At 47.4% G+C, this 19,531-nt stretch overlaps 3 protein-coding genes across 3 annotated transcripts; 2 read left to right on the top strand and 1 right to left on the bottom strand.

The window, feature by feature from the left end:
• Positions 1-1,383: 1,383 nt before the first annotated feature.
• Positions 1,384-2,486, top strand: F4822DRAFT_433404 (uncharacterized protein; the record flags this gene model as incomplete). The annotated part of the gene is made up of 4 exons (XM_051461838.1): positions 1,384-1,401; positions 1,468-1,635; positions 1,695-1,982; positions 2,037-2,486. The coding sequence occupies 4 exons, from the start codon at positions 1,384-1,386 to the stop codon at positions 2,484-2,486; spliced, it is 924 nt and encodes a 307-aa protein (XP_051310639.1).
• Positions 2,487-2,990: 504 nt separating this feature from the next.
• F4822DRAFT_433403 (6-phosphogluconate dehydrogenase C-terminal domain-like protein) lies at positions 2,991-4,379 on the top strand (the record flags this gene model as incomplete). Its single annotated transcript, XM_051461837.1, has 1 exon — positions 2,991-4,379. The coding sequence occupies one exon, from the start codon at positions 2,991-2,993 to the stop codon at positions 4,377-4,379; it is 1,389 nt and encodes a 462-aa protein (XP_051310638.1).
• An 8,521-nt stretch (positions 4,380-12,900) lies between these two features.
• Positions 12,901-15,147, bottom strand: F4822DRAFT_433402 (uncharacterized protein; the record flags this gene model as incomplete). Its single annotated transcript, XM_051461836.1, has 3 exons — positions 12,901-13,059; positions 13,133-14,108; positions 15,122-15,147. The coding sequence occupies 3 exons, from the start codon at positions 15,145-15,147 to the stop codon at positions 12,901-12,903; spliced, it is 1,161 nt and encodes a 386-aa protein (XP_051310637.1).
• Between the last annotated feature and the right edge of the window lie 4,384 nt (positions 15,148-19,531).

The raw sequence follows: 19,531 nt of genomic DNA, 5'->3' as shown, positions 1-19,531 counted from the left end.
CGATTCCCTCCGGGCAATCTATTCTTCCGTACATTTTGTTACTGCATTAGTACAGACGCGCATGGAGCAAGGGGGTCCACCAGTACCATCGGCACCACAAAAACCACAAAAAACTCAATATCCAACATTTGTTTAGATGCACACCTAAGAAAAGAGCCTCCAATTGGTAGCTATCAGAATATGGATAACGAATATGGAGAAGAATCAGGTACTAGCACAGGCTTATCACGCCACTAATGCAGGCCTTTTACGCAAAGGAGTGGGCATGAAAAGACGGTATGAACGACAGCTGTGATCTCCAACATACATACATATACGAGTCAGAATGACTACCCACCGACCCAGAGTCTAGAACGAAAGTTAAAAGAAACACGACGTTGTTGGGAATAGCTTCAAAATGTGATATCATACGAGTAGGTTTTTGTATTTGTGTGGATCTAGCACAAAATGGAGAGATTTGACTGAAAAACGAAAGAGATGGGAAGTTTAAAAAGTATAAGAACCCACTCCCCTATTTATATCTGGTAGGTACTCAGGAGAAGGAATGCACTCCCATACAGAAGGTACTTTCCTAGATGAACCAATGAATAGCACCTACCTCACCTATTTACATAGGTACTCAATCCACATACCTCCAGTCGGCACCTACCAATGTTGTCTAGAACAGTGACGCTAAGGAAAGTTGAATGTTCGGAACACATGGAATACATAATCACGAATCAAAATCAGATAAGTCTAAATATTTCTATCGCGTAAGGACTCTCCGCCTCTATTCTTTTCATCCAAGCTTTTTTTTTTTTTCGTCCACAAACTTCACGAGGGTCAAGCCAAACTTTGGTCGCAAATTTTGGCCAAAGGACCTTTGGGAAAATCATTACAATCATGATTTCATACATCGCCACATCTCAAATATTAATAATAGGCCATTGAGTAGTATTAGTCCGTCAATTTATTTATTACCAGAAGATATTGCGACGCGACGCAACGCGAAGTGGCCAGGTCAATTGTTGACCATAACGACTCAGGCAATTCCGTCTTCAGCGAAATCACATCGGAACAAGCCCATGACATTCATTCTCAATATCCTTATTTCGGTATACCATCGTTCATTAATCATCCAATAAATCATGGACTACCAATCGCAGAATTCTAGGCCTGCGCAAAGGCGAGGGTCATTAGACTCGGCGCTGTCACAGCACTCAAGTTATCATACTGATCAACAGCCTCGCTCCCTGCCTCCGCGACCTCGCTTCCGTCCGACCTGTACTCACAACACTATGACACGCTTGTATGATCCTCATCTAGAATGTTCTATCTGCAATCAGCCGGGTCAGTAGGGATGGCTTTGGCGATGCACAGATGATCGAGAACTTCTCATTCAAGATGCCATCCAGAAAGGTCGTCCGGTAATGATTCCCCTTGATACCTCCGCGTTAGATATGTTCGCTAATCCAAGCTCATTGGTAGGTGAGTTTCGACCTCACTGGTGCAGGGTTTGCTAAGAGCCTAACCCCCCCGCCTCGAGGTCCTGAGAGTAGGTCAGACAAGTATAGCTTCTTCAAGGAAATTTCCCAGGAACAGTTGAGTTCGTACACGCCCAGTCAGGTCTGCACAATCTTAGCACAGAGAGAGGAAGTTCGTGACCGCCACCCTATCTATGTAATCACGATCTACTTGCTAATGTGGATAAATAGGTCCTTCGTGAGTCCCAGGAGGCATCATCTTCGACCGATCCTCCGCCGGGGTTTGACCATCTTAGGAGGACCAAACCCTGGGTTCCTAGCGAAGCGGATGAATGCAAGTACAAATGCTGCCAGAGATGTCGTCCATCAGCGGAATGGAGATCCTACCTAAGTCTAGACGGCATCGTAAATGGCGATGTCCCGCCCACTGCAGCTACAGGTTTCAGTTTCTATCGTACCGGAAGACCCGTTATCCATCCCGATAGACTGAAGAATATTGGCCTGAGAGCCGTGCCCTGGGTATGATGGCCCTATTTCCATTCTTTTTCGCATAATACTAACTCTAGACACTAGCCGAGAGCTCGTAAAAATAGCCACGTATCGTCTCTATCTTCTCTAACGTCCCTGAACTGCTCATCAATCAGCGACGAGCGCGAAACCGGCGCGGAACATATCGAATTCTCCGACCGTCAATCTCTAGAGGGCAGCTCGACTACGGAATCACTAGTCCTGGGGCATCACCCGTCGAACGACAACAATGCTGTATTGCCGCCCTGGCCCCGGAGCTCGGATCCGTCCAAAGAAAATACCAAACCTACACTATTTGCGGCCTACTTGACTCCTCTTCCTCTACCAACACCTGGCGAAGAGGAACACCTTGATGGATACGAGACACAAATGATGAAGGATGAAAAGGAGAAAGGGGAATTCTTCAAGGAGCCTCTAGAAGTCGATCATGGCGTGGCGCTCTCGGAAGAGGGTGTTGGATTGGGGTTACCCGATATTGTTGTCACACAGGTATGATCAGGGATGACGATGTGGCTGGTTCGACAATAATGCGGGCTTAGGCACCAAGTGTTACCAACATTGGAGCTTCCAACGCCCCGAGATGTCGTGAACCCGGCACGGCAATTTCTCAAATAGGCTATTGAGTTATTAGTATGGAACCTCCAACTTGAATAGCTGAGGATCTGGTCCCCCAAAATGCAGTTTGAGCTCTGATAATATATTCTATTCGATGCTTTAGATGTTGATCCTGATATCTAGGTGCTTGGACGTAAAGGCGCCACCGGACTTTTAAATTACTCCAGAAATTTACTTTTATGATGGGATGGCGCCGGCCTTTTCAAAGAAATGTTGGTTATCCGTGCATAAGCCCCGAAATAATGCGTGACTAACCAATCAAATTTTTAGTTTTATATCCCATTCTATTCCCGGATTGGCCGATGTGAACACAAATAAGTGTAAAGTTTCACGACATCTAAGGAGATAGGAATATTTGCTTTTTTATATGTACGCCCGGATACGATGAATCGTCTCCGACGGATCGGATGTGCTGCTATTAAGACGTATAATCCTAGACGCTCATTCCGCGTGATGTCATATTCTACAAGTTCAAAGCAAGTCCCCGCAGATTGGCTGCGTCGGGTGCTTGAGAATCGCTCGGAACCTCCGAGGTTATATGCTTGGACACTGGCGAATTTGCCGAACGGAACGCACAGTGTCGATAAGTCTGCTAGAGAAAATAAGGCGCAGGGAGTAGGGGACGAGCGAAGAAGGATTTACATATTGGGCCTTGGTAACTTGGGCCGTCTGTATGCGAGCTTCCTGGCGAAAAATACGCCTAAGCCGCCTATCACGCTTGTGTTGCACAGGAAAGAACTTCTAGAGCACTGGCGCGCGCATCCGGGTATCGAGCTCACGCGCTTTGGAAAGGTTGAGCGGAATGCGGATTTTGATATTGAGTGGTGGACTGATGCGAAGCCATCGGTTGGGCCGGTCCGGGAACCAAATGAGATTAACAATCTTATCGTCGCGACGAAGGCTGCTGATGCGCTGCCCCAGGTTGATCGCGTGAGAAGGTATTTGGGGCCGGGTTCGACTGTTGCGTTTACGCAGAATGGGATGTGTAAGCTCTGGCCGCCGCTTGGGGAGGCGTATGTTGAGGCTAGATTTGCTGGGGGGAGGAGCCCTAAATGGCTTACTTGTGTGACGACGCATGGGGTTACCTCGTTGGGGCCGTTTCGGAGTGTGCATGCTTCGCCGGCGGGTGTATCGGTTGGGACTGTGATGCGCGGTGATGGACAGGGTGGTGAGTATGATACGTATTTAGAAGGGCAGCTTTTGAGTGCGCCGGGGTTGGATGCGGAGGTGGTTGGGACGAGGGATTTGTGGGTAGCGCAGCTGGAGAAGTTGGTTGTTAACGCGGCTATGAACCCCCTGACGGCTGTGCTGTGGTGTAAAAATGGAGATCTCCTTGCGAAGGAAGATGGTGTGGTGAGGGTCGCGGATTTGTTGATTGAGGAGGCGGGAAGGGTGCTGAGGGCGTTGGTACTACATAAGGGGAGTGAGGAGATTCTTCTCGCGGGGAGGGTAGATGTAGATGGGGGTAAGAGTAGGGAGGAAAGGCTTGAGGGGATTCGAGAGGAGCTTATTGAAAGGTTCTCCTTCGAAAAGCTACGGACTATGCTATATGATGTCGCAGCTCGGGTAGGGGAGAACACGAGCTCAATGTTGCAGGATGTCCGGGCCGGGAAGAAGACTGAGATCGATGACTTTAATGGCTGGCTAGTGGAAACGGCGAAGTACGTTGGTGATGGTTGGACCTTACCGGCTCATGAGAAGTTGATTACCCTAGTGAAGGACGAGGCAAGCCTTACTAGGGATGAGTTGAGTGGACACTTTCTTAATAGATAGATAGCTAGATGACTTTAAAACGGGCATCTAATATAAATCTATCGACTACCTAGGTATGCAGCCCTGGTTCAACACCGCGGCATGGAGTAAGGGGTAGTGAGCCCTTCCTTGAATCCGACCATTCTCAGCACGAGAAGAATCATTGCGATTATATGTCGACTGTCTTTTGGCCCTCGACTTGTCACCGCTATCCCTTTTCTACTGCCGGACTTGATATTCTCCATACGGATGAAACCACCCCACACGCATTCCAATGACCATGCTGATAGTGAGAAGCCGTTCCTCTCAACCATATGTATTTGCTACCAGGCTACTTTTGCCATGCAAAGGATATCATCAAGGTTATAAACATGGCGTTGTAATTCGATGTGGCCGTCAACAGTTATTGGTTGCAACCATTTCCAGATAACTCCTAGATTCTAAGAGGTATTCTTTAGTATGAGTAGACACTTTAAATTGGAAGGAGGTGAGAGACTTACTAGCGTAGACAAAGGTGACGGTATCTAGATATACAAAATATAAATAGGGGCGCTCAGATAAGTTTGTGTAGAACTTCATCTAGATCTCCACGTCTTCTTGCGGACACGACTTCAATATTAAGTCAGCAGCTACCGTCGCTTTCTTCTCTCGCCTTCTTTCCCTAAAACTATCGTACGCTCGTTTCAAAGGCCAAAAAAGGCGAGTCACTTTATTCCCCCTACACTTTTGCTCCGTCTCGACGGCTCTCGATTTTTTCCGGGACTCCTTGACGTCCTTTGGTTGTGACGTTAATGCTGTCGCAAATGTAGCTGTAGAAGATGTAGAAGACCCAAAAGGTTTAGGAGATGTAGGAGACTTAATAGGTTCGGAATATGAAGAGACTCGGGCATCTGCGCGATGTACATGTCTCGTCAGTATAAAGTCCGACATTGTTTTCGTTGTGGACTTTAGTTATAATGGATGTTCGACTGGACGGATGAATCAAGTAGGAATATCCGTGTAACATCTTCAAGCAAAGAAGCTGGAAGAGGTCATCTTATATAGACTGGATTGGTTGTAAATTGAACGCATCGCTGTTTACCTTACCTAGGTAAACTCTGTACCTGGATAGAAATTAAATAGTCTGAATCTAGCCATCGCGTGTGACTACTATAAAGCCGTGCTATTTCAACACGGGCTTTTTACTGCTTCTATGGGAAACTTTAATATCTCGCTATGACATTTTAAAAGTCGTAGCTATATTCATTAGGCGGCAGCTGACTTGAAATTCCTCGATCTATGGCCGAATGTATTGGTGTTTATATATACTACTCAAGAAACTAACACTTTTTTTTTTATCACAACTCTTGATATAGTGGAATACGAACATGATATACTGGAATAATAATATAACGACATAGAGTATTTTATATTGTTATCAATAGTTTCGCTTTCAAGTGTCGTCAAGTAGCTTTTTATATACAATGTGAAACCATAGACTTCAAGCAACCTCAGCAGAAACCGTGAATTTAGTATATCCCAACTACCTAGAACATCCCTTTGTAAACCATGAGTAGGGAGATAAGTATGGCTAACCACTACACAATCCACTCCTTGCTTCGTAACGCACTTTGACTAATATTATTTTTCGTTGAGTAGACAGATAGACGACATACGTTAGTGCTCGGTAATTGGGGTCAAAGGGGGTAATGGTGATATGCTATTGTAAAAGGAGGCTTATCCTTCGTAGTGAGAGCATCGTCACGGGGCTCATTGTGGGGTAAGGCACTACAAGTACTGGTACATACCCATGAGGTATCTGGGGTACCCGGTCAGGAGTTTGAGGAACAGTTCCCATGTACTCGGAGTATATACGCCTCATAATAGGCAGGTATAAGAGGATCAAGAGCTTATTAAGCTCGCAAACACATACCCCAAGAAGCCGTTAGCTTAGCTAGGTACTCAAGTGATAAGCATCATCTTTGAGATATTTTTCAAGCTGACTCCATTGAAGCGAGGAAAAGTCACGATATGCGCGCTTGTAAAGTAAGTACCTAGTTAAGCATTGATGTCATGAATTTATATGTACATGTGTATGTACATGTAAGGATATTCTTTTTTAAGTACCTGTGATTATATAACACATATCGATAGGTATTCAATAGTGATATTAAATATAATATAGAGCCGTGCTTAATATATTTTATTAATGAAGTGATTGCGAGGTATACGAAAAGAGTCCCTGAAAAGAAAAAGAAGAAGACGAATAGGACGACGAATAAAAAGGAAGAAGAAACATGTAATAAAGAAAGCTTCTTCTTTCCTTCTTCTTCTCCCTCCATTTTTTAGCACAGATCATAACGAAAGGTAGGTGGTACAAGTAGTATTCGAAACTCAAAAGGGGGGACCCACAAGCATCGAGAGTTCAGAGAATATTACCTGTAAAGTTTAACTTGTTCGATTTGATTATTTTAGGTAGGGACGATATTGAAATTATTATTATTATTGAAAATAGCGGTTGAATTAATGACATCTGCCTACATAAGGTAAACTTAAAAAGATACAAGTAGAAAAGTAAAAGAAAATGATGTTCTGATTCGTTTCGAGTCTTCGTCATCCATCCCGACTTCTGTCTCATCAACCGAACTTCTCTTACGCTTTTACGGATAACCCCCCGACCGAACGAACACCTGGCAATGGGGGTCAACAATTATCCCAATTATCCTCACCGCATGCTGGTCGCATCCATTTGGGGATACCTATTCGTTCAATGTTCTATTGCAGCTGCAAGGACCCCATCCTCTCTACAGCTGACCATATTTGGGTCGTTGCGACTTCTTTCATCATCTGCAAGCTGGCCAGGAAAAAGCAAGGTTTCGTGAACCTTTCGTCCTTTCGTGGAGCCGGCTGAGGTGGTCCGCCTGCAGGCTCAAGAGGCCTGCTTGCCTTGGTTGCCATTGAGTGAGGCGTGGTGGTTCATTAATGCGGGAGTGATATAGCCGTTGACGACAGGGTCAACCGATCCCTTAACAGAACCTACTATTACCCCCCACAACAATGGCTCTGTCCAGTGCTCTCAGCATGCCTAGGACTCGCCTGCCAGCCTGCCAACCTGCTACAGGTAACAAAAGTACTTGTACTCATACCCGGACAGCCAACAACCCCTGAGCTTGTCTTACCTACGAAACCACCACCACACCCTCGTTCGTCGGGCCTCAAGACGCAAAAAGAAGTTCTGCGGCCTGACGAGCACTAATGCAACATGTTCGTCCAAGTGGCCGTCTCCATCGCACATTTATCGTATCCGCTTTGATATCTCGGTCCATTGATACGCGAACTTCGTTCAGTATTTGCGACCACTAGCAAGTTCAAGTTGGTCAGCCCCGGACGCATACAAACTACGCGACGACACAGCTCTCAGCTCCTTCAGAACACGTGTTAGCTGATACCGACTCCTAATAACGGAAACAACTATCTTTACGCCAATATTCCACAGCCTCGAGAAATTGAAAATTTAGATATTGATGATAGGTTTCATATCATCGATATAAAACTCAGCTCAATATACAAAGCGCTTGGACGTCCGTGCTTCTCGGACCTTATGTGGATCCGGGATTATCAGCCGGGATGAGAATTTTTCATCTCATTTGAAATCACGAGTTGAACGGACATTCTTGGATGAAGTAGAACTCCGGCGCGATCGGACTTCATATTATTAGAGTCTGTCGATGCTAATTTATAGCATCTTCCTTAAAGGGACGCTACCGCGCAGTGATTACGTCGCAGACACGATGCGCAGATTGTAGTCAAATTGGCTTCCCCGGAAAGCTTCACGATGATACGGAGACCTAGATCGGGGCACGGATATTGGGGACTTGCATACGACGATGTCGAATGGAAATCTCCGATTGGACCGCGCAAATCGGAGCGGATACGGATACAAAAAAGCAATGACATTTAATCTCTTATTTGACCCTGAAACGTAAGAAAATATCTCAGATTTTCCTTAAAAAAACACAGAAAGGAAGGATATAGCGAGTTGAGCATGATCATTTCATGCGAAACCTCCCCTGTAGCGAATAACTCCTGGGGACCAAACGCAAATCATCTTCCAATCAGATACAAAGAACTTTGGGTGATGGGCAGATCCTATTTTCAGCCTCAACCCGCTTAAGCACCTACAACGATTCTAGGTAAGAGGCCAAGAAGTAGCCGAGCTCGCGATGCCACAACATAACAATTGTCCTCTCCTTCCGAGATAGGATTGCTGTAGTGACCAGACAGCACGGCCCAATTGACCACACCTTGCACATAAAATAGGTCCAGAACGCTTTGAAAAAGCTCGGTTTCTAGGCTTAGGCCGATCATGGGGACATCATTCAACCTGTCAAACGTCAAACTCGAATGTTATCAAAATGGAACCATGACAGCCCAGGGTTTCCCGTGTTCCGCTATTTGAGACGAAAGATCCGGATCGATCGGAATCTGCTCTGCGGCATTACCAAATCGGATTCTGTCATATTAGACTAGACGACCAAGAGATCCGAGCTTCAACTCTAATCTAACCCGTGAAGAACGACGATGCCGGGGCGCGAACATCCATACAGCACTATAGGTTATAGGGTATATGTAGAGGTATAGTTAATTGTCACTGCGGGAATGCGTTGCATACTGCTGCTGCATTGCCGAGGGCTAGCTGGCTGGACCTGGCCATCCATGTCCTCGCTGCAGATGGCTTGCGTGCAGTGGAATAAATTCCCCTAATAAGCGAACAAGTCGTCTTACAGGCTGCAGCAACAGGGGCACCTTTAGCACCCCTCACTGTAAGGCCAGCGGCAGTTGAAACAACCTGGAAAGATTTCCACACCGCTGGAATATCTTGAACTAGGTAGCTTTTTTGCTGGTGCAGAAACACGTCAGCAGCATTTGCAGCGACAGCGGCACGGTACGCAACGGGTAAATCAACCATCCATCGCGGTCACCTTGCTCACTCGCTGGAAAGGTCCTTGGGGATCTCGAAACCAGACTGACAGGGATCTGAGGACCCTACGTGTTTACAGTGTTCCATCGCCTCTCTAGCTTTCTAAGCTTAGGTGCTTCCGGCCATCAAACCGTAGCGGACAATCACCGACCGATTAATTGTCAACAAATTACGCATACGGCTCAGCAAAACAAAGCTTGCCAAAAGTCCCACCATTCCGTTTCCCATCGCCATGTGCCTGGAAGTAACCCGACTCATCCTTCTGAACCATTCAAACATGGTATTACTTTTCTTTTTTTCCGAGATGGATTCCTCCACATGGCTATTTATCCCAAATGAATGGCGCGCTGATTACTACAGGAATACCGACACCAAATCTCTTAGATAGCCTTTGGGGTTCAACTATACCACGTGTGTTCCCGAGTAAACAAGCAGGCATTGAAAAATGCGGCATGGGATCCTATAAGCTATAGCAGGGCTACCAGCGAATTATATGCTGCTATCGTCGCCCAGCAAAAACGATGGCAGCGTTATATGCAAAGGACCACAAGTTGTCTTCTCACCGCAAGACACTTGTTGCTTCTTCGACAAAGAAGCTTGCAGACTTGTCAGCACCTCACTAGCCCCCCTGTCGGTATTCTAGATCAGGATATCCCGCCCGAATCTAGCTGATTGAAACTGACCTACCTATTGCAAAGGCTAAGAAGTTCACGGCAGCCTGACGACGGCACGTTATATTACCGTGTTGGTCGTGTCGTTCCGAGCTGTCAAAGTAGTACCGCCAACTGCAAAAGAATTCCAGAAATCCCTCTTAGAGGGGGAATAGGCGAAGCGTGAGATCGAATTGCGTCCCATCGGTATGTGTGAGAGTCTCTCCCGCAGTGCGTGAGGTGCGCGTACGTGTAGGTATTCAAATCTATATGAGACCACGCACCATCAACGTCCAGCCAACGATAGATAACTATTCGAGGCTTTGATTCCCCACGGCCTCCGCATCGTGTGCCAGGGGCAGCCAAAGTCAGAGGCGATCCATTGGAGGGGGGAAGAGCTCGCAGGAACTGAGAAAGTGGATTGGGGGTTATATCGCAGCCGTGTTATATGTGACAATGACAGCGCACACACCACACACACAGACACTTACATACACTATTACACACGCACACGCACACAGCACAAATTAACAAGAACCTTGCTAGAGCCAATCCGCTGCGTCGGTGGCGAACCTCGGAACCACCCCCCTCCCCAGAAGCAACAAGAGCCGGCGTGATTAGCGTGCAGCACTTGAATTTTTCGAAAGGTACTGTAGATCGAAGTTGTTCCCAGATTCAGAAACGTGGTAAGTACCTACCTACCTAGCGTCTATTTTATTTTAATTATTTTATTATTATTATTTTTTCAGGTCTCTAGTAGTCCTGCACGTTTCTCTACGCTTCCCTGCTGCATACACATTACATTCATACTATAGCATATACGCATTACTACGTACCGTACATGCGGTAGGCAAGGTAGGTTAGTTACCTATTTCAGGTAATGTACGTATGTACTTACCTCCAAAACTCGCTGAAGGCTACGAGACCTTTTCTGCAGCAGCAATACATATACATATATGTATGTGTATGTAGTGACTACGTACGCGCATGCTAGGCAGTTAGAGAGCGAAGCGGTGAATAAAGAAAATCAGGCCATAGGCCCATTCTAAGGAGTTGTTGTCCCCTTGAATTCGAAACTCGAGTCGAGGCTAGGTTCTGTACCTACATGTGGTAATGTAATGTACGTGTGTAGGTGTCTTTTGCATTTGCTCGTTCTGACAGGTGAGCGAGTCGGTAGCGCAAGTAAGAAAACGGGTCTTCCGCCTTGCTTTTCCGTAAAGTTACGTTCACGTTCGTCACAGTATAATGCAAAATCCTTACCGGGTACTTAGATACATATACTTGCTTACTTTAGGTACGGAGTTGCGTAGGTGTCCCTGGTACCTGGCTACCTGCTTGTTTACCTACATCCCTAGCTCAGATGTTAGGCATCTATCAGTCGTTGTTGTTGTAGGGGTAGTTTAACGCGTGTTAGGAGGAAAGGAAGAGGAGCCACAACACGTTAGATGTTTCACGCCCGAAGTGCCAGGGGGGTTCAAACCCCGTGCGCACAAATAAGTGGCTGGTATTATACACTCAACAGTTCAATCGTCAGAAAATCCTTATCGGTACGCGATGTGATGGATAGTTCCGCAGGGTAGCTTTTGGTCTCGATGTAACATAAGATTGTGCAAAATTAGTGTACGACTGTACTGCCTTATTGGGATTAAGATACGAATTAGATGCGAGCCGTTTCAACGCCACCACTACCACTACCACTACCACCACTGCTACATGCCAGCCAGCAATATCTTGTTTCGAACGCGAACAGGACCCTCGCGACGGATAAAAGCGTAGAAACGCAAGGGGATTGGCGATTATTAATAAGGTACTAAGTAGATCAAAAGGTAGCTTAGCTTAGTCATGAAATATTCGTATACGGATGCTTCCTTGGGGTTAAACGGTGTCGCCCGTGAACCCCCGTTCTTCCCCAGTCCTCCAAAGTCTCTCACAGCCCCATGCCCAGCAGTCATCGACTTACTGCGAGCTGTGGCCTCTGATTCGCCCCGCGCCTTCTGCTCATGTCCCTCTACCCGCCTGAACGGAGCCATACTGCCTTTGGCCGAAACGTATTACCTAGCAGAGCTAGGACTGGCTCTTGGAATATACGGTGAAACACATCTCTTCCGTGTCCTGGTGTCATTCGCCCGGGGTATCTCTGCTTGATCCTTCATCTTCAGCCTCCTTTTGGATCCTCGTTTCCAGTCTACCCGAGCCTGCCGCCCAAGTTGCGGTCAACGTCAAAAAATTTCTTGCGCCCTTCCGTATGATCTCATGCCCCCCTTCTCCGCTGCAATGCCTTCACAATAGTAAGATGGAGATCGAAAAAAAGACGGAAGACAGTAGACGCGTTCCTCGTCTCAGTCGCATGCGTGAATGTATTGAGTATCCTGGGAATCAAAGAAGTCTCAAAGCATTTGCCTCCCATCACCCCTCTCCTTCTCCATGACCTCTAAATTTTAGTCGTCAAAAAATCAATATTACTAGTAAAAGGCATGTCCGTCGTGGTTTGGTATCTCTAATATTAAGTAATTACCCGCCCTGGAAAATCAGAACACGGGATAAGGTAGACCCCGGCCCATTACTATTGTTGTACAGTATTCGATTGGTGATAGTAGTAAAAAAAAATTGTGTAGATAGTATGTGTTTGGTGCTATTGATCGGTGACTTAGTAAAATTGGTCGTATAAAGATCGTAGAATTTTTGGTCGTGATTTTTGTCGAGTCGATATTCGTAGTATTATTCTTAACTCATGGCTCCCGATTCTCAGCAATAGATGATTCGGAGTGTCGACGCGGTAGTACTGGCTCGTATTCGACTTGCGCCACCGTCGTCTTAGTATGTTGGTATTGGTAATATGTACCCCTTTGGTAGCTCCTTAGCCTTGAAGCTGTTGTGGATAGATTGTGTCCCCAGACCCAGGAGCTGATACTCCTGGCGGGGACGCTGATTGCTATAAGTTTTCCTCCCCAACTTCTCCGATCTCTCCTCCAAGGAGTTGCGTAGCTCTCTCGCGACATGCCTGGGGGGTAAAACCGGGGCCGACTTTGTTGGAAACGAAGCGCCATTTCTCGTTCTCGTAGTCTTGAAGTGCCGTGCGAAGCTTTTGATCCTATGGTTCTCTGATTAACACATTATCCTGGAAGGCCCAAGGATTTTGTACGCCTTGGCTAGGGTAAACTTACTGTTTCGTCTGTCCATTGTGTTGTCTTTGCTTTGAGCTTCGTACAATAGCGAACTTGAAGAGTACCTGACGATCGTCCAGGGAAGAAGTCGGCAATCTGTTTCCATGTCAAGCTTTTATTTTCTTTTAGGTCGATGAGTAGCGCATCATCTTCAGGCGTGAATTTTAATTTTGGTCCCCTGGGTCTCGGCGCTGGTGCTGGCATCCCGACTTGTCCTACTACGCTCGGAGCGCCACCCCCAGGAGTACCCATGCTTCCGTCACCTTCGCGTCTCATCATTTTCGATGGTGGTCCTTGATCTGGCAGGCGGTGGTGATGGTGTGTTGGAGCTGCACTGGCTGCTTGCGCGTACGCAGCGCCCATGGATTGCTGCATATTATCGAGGTCGCCCTGTTCGAGTTCAGACATACCAGGAACGGACAAGTCAAGATCGTCTGGGCGGCTGCGTTTCGATCCGGCACTATGAGGCTGCGTGGGCGTCATCGCCGGGTACAACGACGGGCCAACCACAGCGTGAGGCGACGGCGTCGGTCCATAATGCGAGGGTTGATGGCTCATGTGGCGGGCGCTGAGATGCGCCGGATCCATCAGGATCTGATGATGATGGGCGGGGTGATGCTGCGACATGGCGTGGTGAGAGTGCGACTGCGCTGGTTCATGTAAGCTCCCGTGTGCCGTGTGCTGCATTGGATTTCCTCGGTGGTGATGTGTGTCGTATGCGTGTGGAGTTTGGCTCTGCTCGCCCGGATGCGACTCTTGTGGGGAGTAATCGACATTGTAGTCCGGCCCTACTCGATAGTTGCCCGCCAGTGTGCCTTCGATGCATGGGTTCCGCCAGAGCGAACCGCTCTGGACGGTCGCCGGAGTCTGTATAGAAAGAATTTGATGGACTGGAGCCCCTCGGGGCTGCTGGTGTGCGGGAGGTTGCGAGGTGGGAGTGCGAGTCTCGCGCGTGGTATCGATGATGATGCCCGTCCTGTCGGATTGGGTTTGGAAAATTAGTAGACTGAGCACTTACTTGCCCAGCAGCCGTGTACATATGCTAGTGCAGCGGTAGTCGTCGGTGAACTGGTCAGGTGCGGGACGTAGTAGGATTTATTGTGCGTAAGATCGTCTTTGCAGGCGGCGAATTCCCTTACGGTAAGCCAAAGAATTTAAAATAAAAAAAATCAAGTTCGGGGCAGCCCGCACAGTCTTTAACAAGCCGTTGCCACCTAAGCCTGTCGAGTACGGGGATCCGTCCTTTTTCTTGGATTTCCTTAGCTGGGTCTATTATATGGTGACAAAACGTCAAAATGGAAAATGAGCAAGAGCGGGCAAGGGATGCATTATATCGTCTGATCTTCTTTCTCGTTTCTTTCCAGGTAGGGAAGAGCTTGGGAACGACCCGCAAGTACCTGGACTACCTAGACTACTTCTCTTTTCATCCACAGGTTAAAGCACTGGACTTGATTTGCCATGTGCGAGACAAGTATTGTTCCTGAACGGGTGTGGAGATTCGGTTACCTCGCCCGGCGATGACGGTAGCATAATTTGGTGATCTTATGCCATGGTCAGCTTGCCGGATATAGAAGAATACCCCAGCCGGAGGTTATGATGCAACTAGGGCAACGATAGTCCACAACGGGGTGAGAAGTACTCCGTCACTCAAGTCACTGACAGGGTGAGAAAGTACAGAAGACTTTTAGTAACCCTGGACGAGCTATGCCCCAAACGAGATTTGTTCAAGGTTAATGTGATCCAAAGAAAGCAACGTCTGGAAAACGCATAGAAGAATACAAAACATGACCGCCAAATGCAGAAATAAAAAAGCTGAAACGGGCCCTACCACGCAGTTGGGCAGTGTCTGTAGAGCATGACAAGCGAATAATCGAGGTGGGCCGCACCCAGACTCACGACAGATAGGCCCCTGTTCAACCTTTTAGCACCCAGGAAAGCCAAGGTAATGGCAATCCCCGGAGGGTCAGAATGCCGGTTGACTGGATGTACTGTACGTGTAAGGGTGGCGCGCCCATGCTCGGCTGCTAGGGCAGTTAGAAAGGAATGGGTCACTTCTCTCCCTCGTGCGCTTGGAGGGGATATAATGGAACTGGGGTGGGCTATATTAGGGAATTAAAAGAGCTCTGATCCCTGACACGCCATAGGGCGAGTGGAATTGGTAAGGTTGCAAGTAGCCACAGAATACGCTGGATAGATTGCCGAGCAAAAAAAAAACAAGGCAAATATGACACTAGAGCCACCAACGGGAACCCGAAGAAATCTAGTAGTAAAACCGTGATTTCAAAGTCACAACACAACATATGTGAATATCGAAGTCTGGACCAGTATGTTAGCTAAAAATATCGAACGATGTGAAAAGAACAATGTACATTATCCAGTGTAGCGTAGGGATGGTGTAGTTAGGGGCAAGGGGTATGTAGATGGAGAGGGGTGACAAGCGTGACCAACAGAGATTAGCAGACTCACGTTTCGGGAGACTCGACGATGATGCTTGGATCACCAAACGGGAACGATGGGGCTGGAGACACTTGGCAGGATAGCCGGACAGGGTCATTAATGGCCTTGAAAGGGAAATGCTAACGCTGTTACTAGTACTGAGCACTCGTCTCGCGCAGAAGTCGGTCAGTCTAGCTAGTACCTGGTCTTGTCCAGGTACCCGTACGTGTCAAGTGATTAACAGTTCGTCATCGTATCGTTAATCTCAACTGGCAGCTGTAGCGTGCCAGTGAAATGGACCGGAGATGGTAGACAAGTGGTCCCCATTCTCTGGATCCTGGCTCTAGGGCATCGTAATATTGCGCGATTCAATGCGATTGATGTGGGAGGACCAATAGACGGTGGGGACCTCGAGGCTGGTTGGACCGGGCCATAACAATGGATGGCAACGGGGTATAGAGCTGAAGGAGAGGAGCTTTGCTGATGGAGCATTCGCATGAACGAAACACGTTTCAATGCTTCCAAGCAATTAAAAGATCAATTATGCAATTTGGCCCTGATCTCGGCTTCTAGAAGAATGGAAATTGCTTCTAGGGCGTGGCCAGGGGTGTTTCAGACGGACTGAGCCACCGTACATTATACTAGTTTTGAATGACGTTGCGACGTCGGGAACGCCAAAACGAGGAGAGAGAGATTTGAGATTGAGATTGTGTTTCGAGCGCATAGATGAAGATGGAACAATGAAAATGAAAAAAAGATGCGAAAAAGAAAGCAGAGAATTTAGAAATTGCTGCCAAGAACGAGAGACGACTACGAAAGTATAACCTTCTATTAGGAAGAATATGCGCTGCAAGATCGGAAATTGCCATCGATCTGGGCTGCGTGTCTACTAGTGTAGGCAGGTACGGTACATACCTACCTACGGAACAATATATTAAGTTTAACATGGCATAGCATGGCATTGATTGAATGTACGCATGTAGGTACGTATTTTGGGTAGTGTATGTACATAATAGGGTCAGGTCCGAGGCCACTAGGCCACTATCTTCAACCGGGCTATTATTAGAAAATTTGTTACCCGTAGCTTCAGCTCGAGGTACCCACTCTACGTAATTGAGTACCTACAATTTTGACTTTTTCTGTGCGCCAACGTTGAGTATAGCATCAAACTCAGTTCTAATTGCGATTGCCTTCTTGATGGCCTCAATCACCTCTATATTTTGAATATAAGGAAAGTAGATCTGGACCTAATTGAGTCACTTGCAGCTGCCTGAGAGGAGCCCATTAGTTGAAACCCTCCTAAATTTCTTGCGGCTACCTACATTAGTTCATCCTTCATTCATCTGCAACTATTTTTTTTTTCTTTCTCTACACGATGTACACATTACATCAACGAACACGATGCCCCCATGATTCAATCAAAACGCAATACCCGCCGATACCTATCTAAATCTCGAGTTGGCAATCATCTCATTGGTTAATTAATACAGAACGCATTGTTCAATTCCGGTCCTTTCGGCCATTTCCTTCTAGAAGCATTCCATTTTAATAAGCCCTGTCATTTTAATCCTGCATCCGACCGCTTGGGTGGACCACTGCACCCTTGATATGCCCGGTTCGTCGGCTGCATGTGCACAGGGACGATGCAGCCAATTTAAAGCTCGGATTAGTCCTAGAAGCTAAGATGCCTTTTTTAATCGACTATCTGGCGATGAAGTACCGTATCGGGGTTATGGGTAAGTGACACTTTGATATGATCGCCGTCCTCTACCTGGTGTCAACTCATAATCTCTAAGATCTTACCAATACAATGATACGGCCTGCAAACCATTGCACTGCCTGACTGCTTGGCTATTACAGCGCAAAATGGCGTCGCTCATCAATGCTCTTTGCGCCTTCTGACGCTGGTAAAGCTGCTCCCGCCAACGTCCGAGTCCCCTGATCTGCGCCGCCGGGGATCTAGCCATCAGACGACTGTCCTTTTCGGATGCCTGCAACTCTGGAAGACGACCGGACCTGCATCAAAACAATGTGAAGTTATTTCCTTTCTGCAGCACGCTATTTTACGGACGTCGTAGTTTTCTATTCTTGAGACATGTAGATGGATACATGTCCTCCGCCTCCTTCTCCTGGTTGTTTTGAACCGTTTCAAACTCCACTTCCGTATGGGGCTCTTGACCTTGACGCCCCACTATTGCCCACCGCTGGTTTATTCTATCTGGAATCTATTGCTTCCAGGAGTTCTGCGTGCTTGCGCTGACCGTTTCTGCGCGAGACGGTCTATTCATATATTCTTAGGCGACCCGCGCTAACGTGGCTAGGCGTTTCTTGAGGTCACATCGGATCTTTTTTGTGCGGCAGAAACGCGACTTGTTGCCCTACAGAAGCTATACCGTCTTTTCGGGACGGAATACAGAAGTACGGTATATATTTTTTTTCCTTCTAGGACTAGGGAGCTTTAAAAGCTGTGAATGACCAAGCAGTGCGTAAGGTCAGCCTCACTCCAGGTATTTCGTACGGCATGTCCCTGTCGATAATGCGCATCTCACTGGGGAAAGCTCTCCTTGACAGGTAGAGGTGGGGATTGCAGACCCTCATTATTGCGTATGTATTACAGCTGAGCGGTACGAAAGTACCGAGTACATACAGCTTGCGGAGCGCCATCTGGCCCCTGGTCGAGAAAAATCTCCGCGACTGTCGAGGACCCTCGCTCGCCCAGAGATCCGGCTAGATGTACTGTACTTATGAGCTCCAGTTGCGCTCACAGACGATAATCATCACCCTGGCCGTACACATTACTGCAATACAATACAACAGAACCACAGAAAGTTTTCCCCAGCCGCCGTACTTCTTGACGTTATGGATACCTACATACGAAAATGGACTATTAACACGACTAGCCCGAGCTGGTAATGGATCGAATGTGTAATAAGATCCCGTTGGGGATCTAGCTTGATCTACAATATGTGCGCGCATGAACGCATAAAAAAGAGCAATTTGCTTTCTTATACACACTGCACCTATTCAGCATGCCCATTTCGGCGGCGCCATTACTTCGGCACTACATGTGCCCCAAGCTCCTTCCTGAAGCTGATAGCTTTTCGTCTTAACTCTTTCATCTCAAGTCCGGGAAACGGGCAATCAACCATGCAATTTCGTCCCAAAATTGCTTTCCCTGTACCTTAGCCATCCAGCTTTGGTAGAACCCAACTCTCGCGCCCCCCACACCTCCCTTCCCGCTGATTATCCAGCCAGCCCAGTTGCCACTAATCTACCAATCTACGTACACAACAGCGTACGTGCCCATCCCGCACTAGCCAGTGCAGGACGGGCGAGCAGGGCTCGGTGAAGTTTCCCTCCCCTTGCACGGAGGATTTCACTATAATTACACGATTGCGGATTACGGGCGGTTGGGGATCAGCAATTTTTCGTTCCGCTTTTCCCTTCTCGCTGGATGTCAAATGGCCGTGCAGAGATTTAGGTATGCACAACGCTACTAGATTGGGCAGCGATCGAGACCCCTTCTGGTTTTATTTTTCCTTTTGCTTTTTTCGGCCTTTGAACCCCCCTCTCCATGATTCTGATTATGTCGGCGGCGTGAATGGGGGTGGATAGCTTCATGCGGAGTGCCTGGGTATAGTGCAACCCGGAGGCGAACTACTGTCTTGCATTCCCCCTCCTTCTGCGGCCGCATCTACATGCCCTATCTGGTGCGCTTGAGTGAATAAATCAGTTCATCGTGACATACATGCCTACCTACACACATGGGAATTTTGCACCTGACCAGCGACCGATCCACTTGGAATACCCCAGCGCCGGGTGCAATCCAGATCGTCACTCAGCGGGCAACCTGTCAAAATCGTGGAGGCTCATCAGCCTTGGGTCTCCACATTCGCCTCATTTGATAATTGACCGTTGCGGGCAGCGTAGCCGGCAAGGGGAGTGTAGTATTTTTTTTTCCCT

This window comes from Hypoxylon trugodes (assembly GCF_022578975.1).
Source record: "Hypoxylon trugodes strain CBS 135444 unplaced genomic scaffold F4822scaffold_9, whole genome shotgun sequence".
NCBI classification, from domain to species: Eukaryota; Fungi; Ascomycota; class Sordariomycetes; order Xylariales; family Hypoxylaceae; genus Hypoxylon; species Hypoxylon trugodes.
This window is presented reverse-complemented; position numbering and strand designations above follow the sequence as displayed.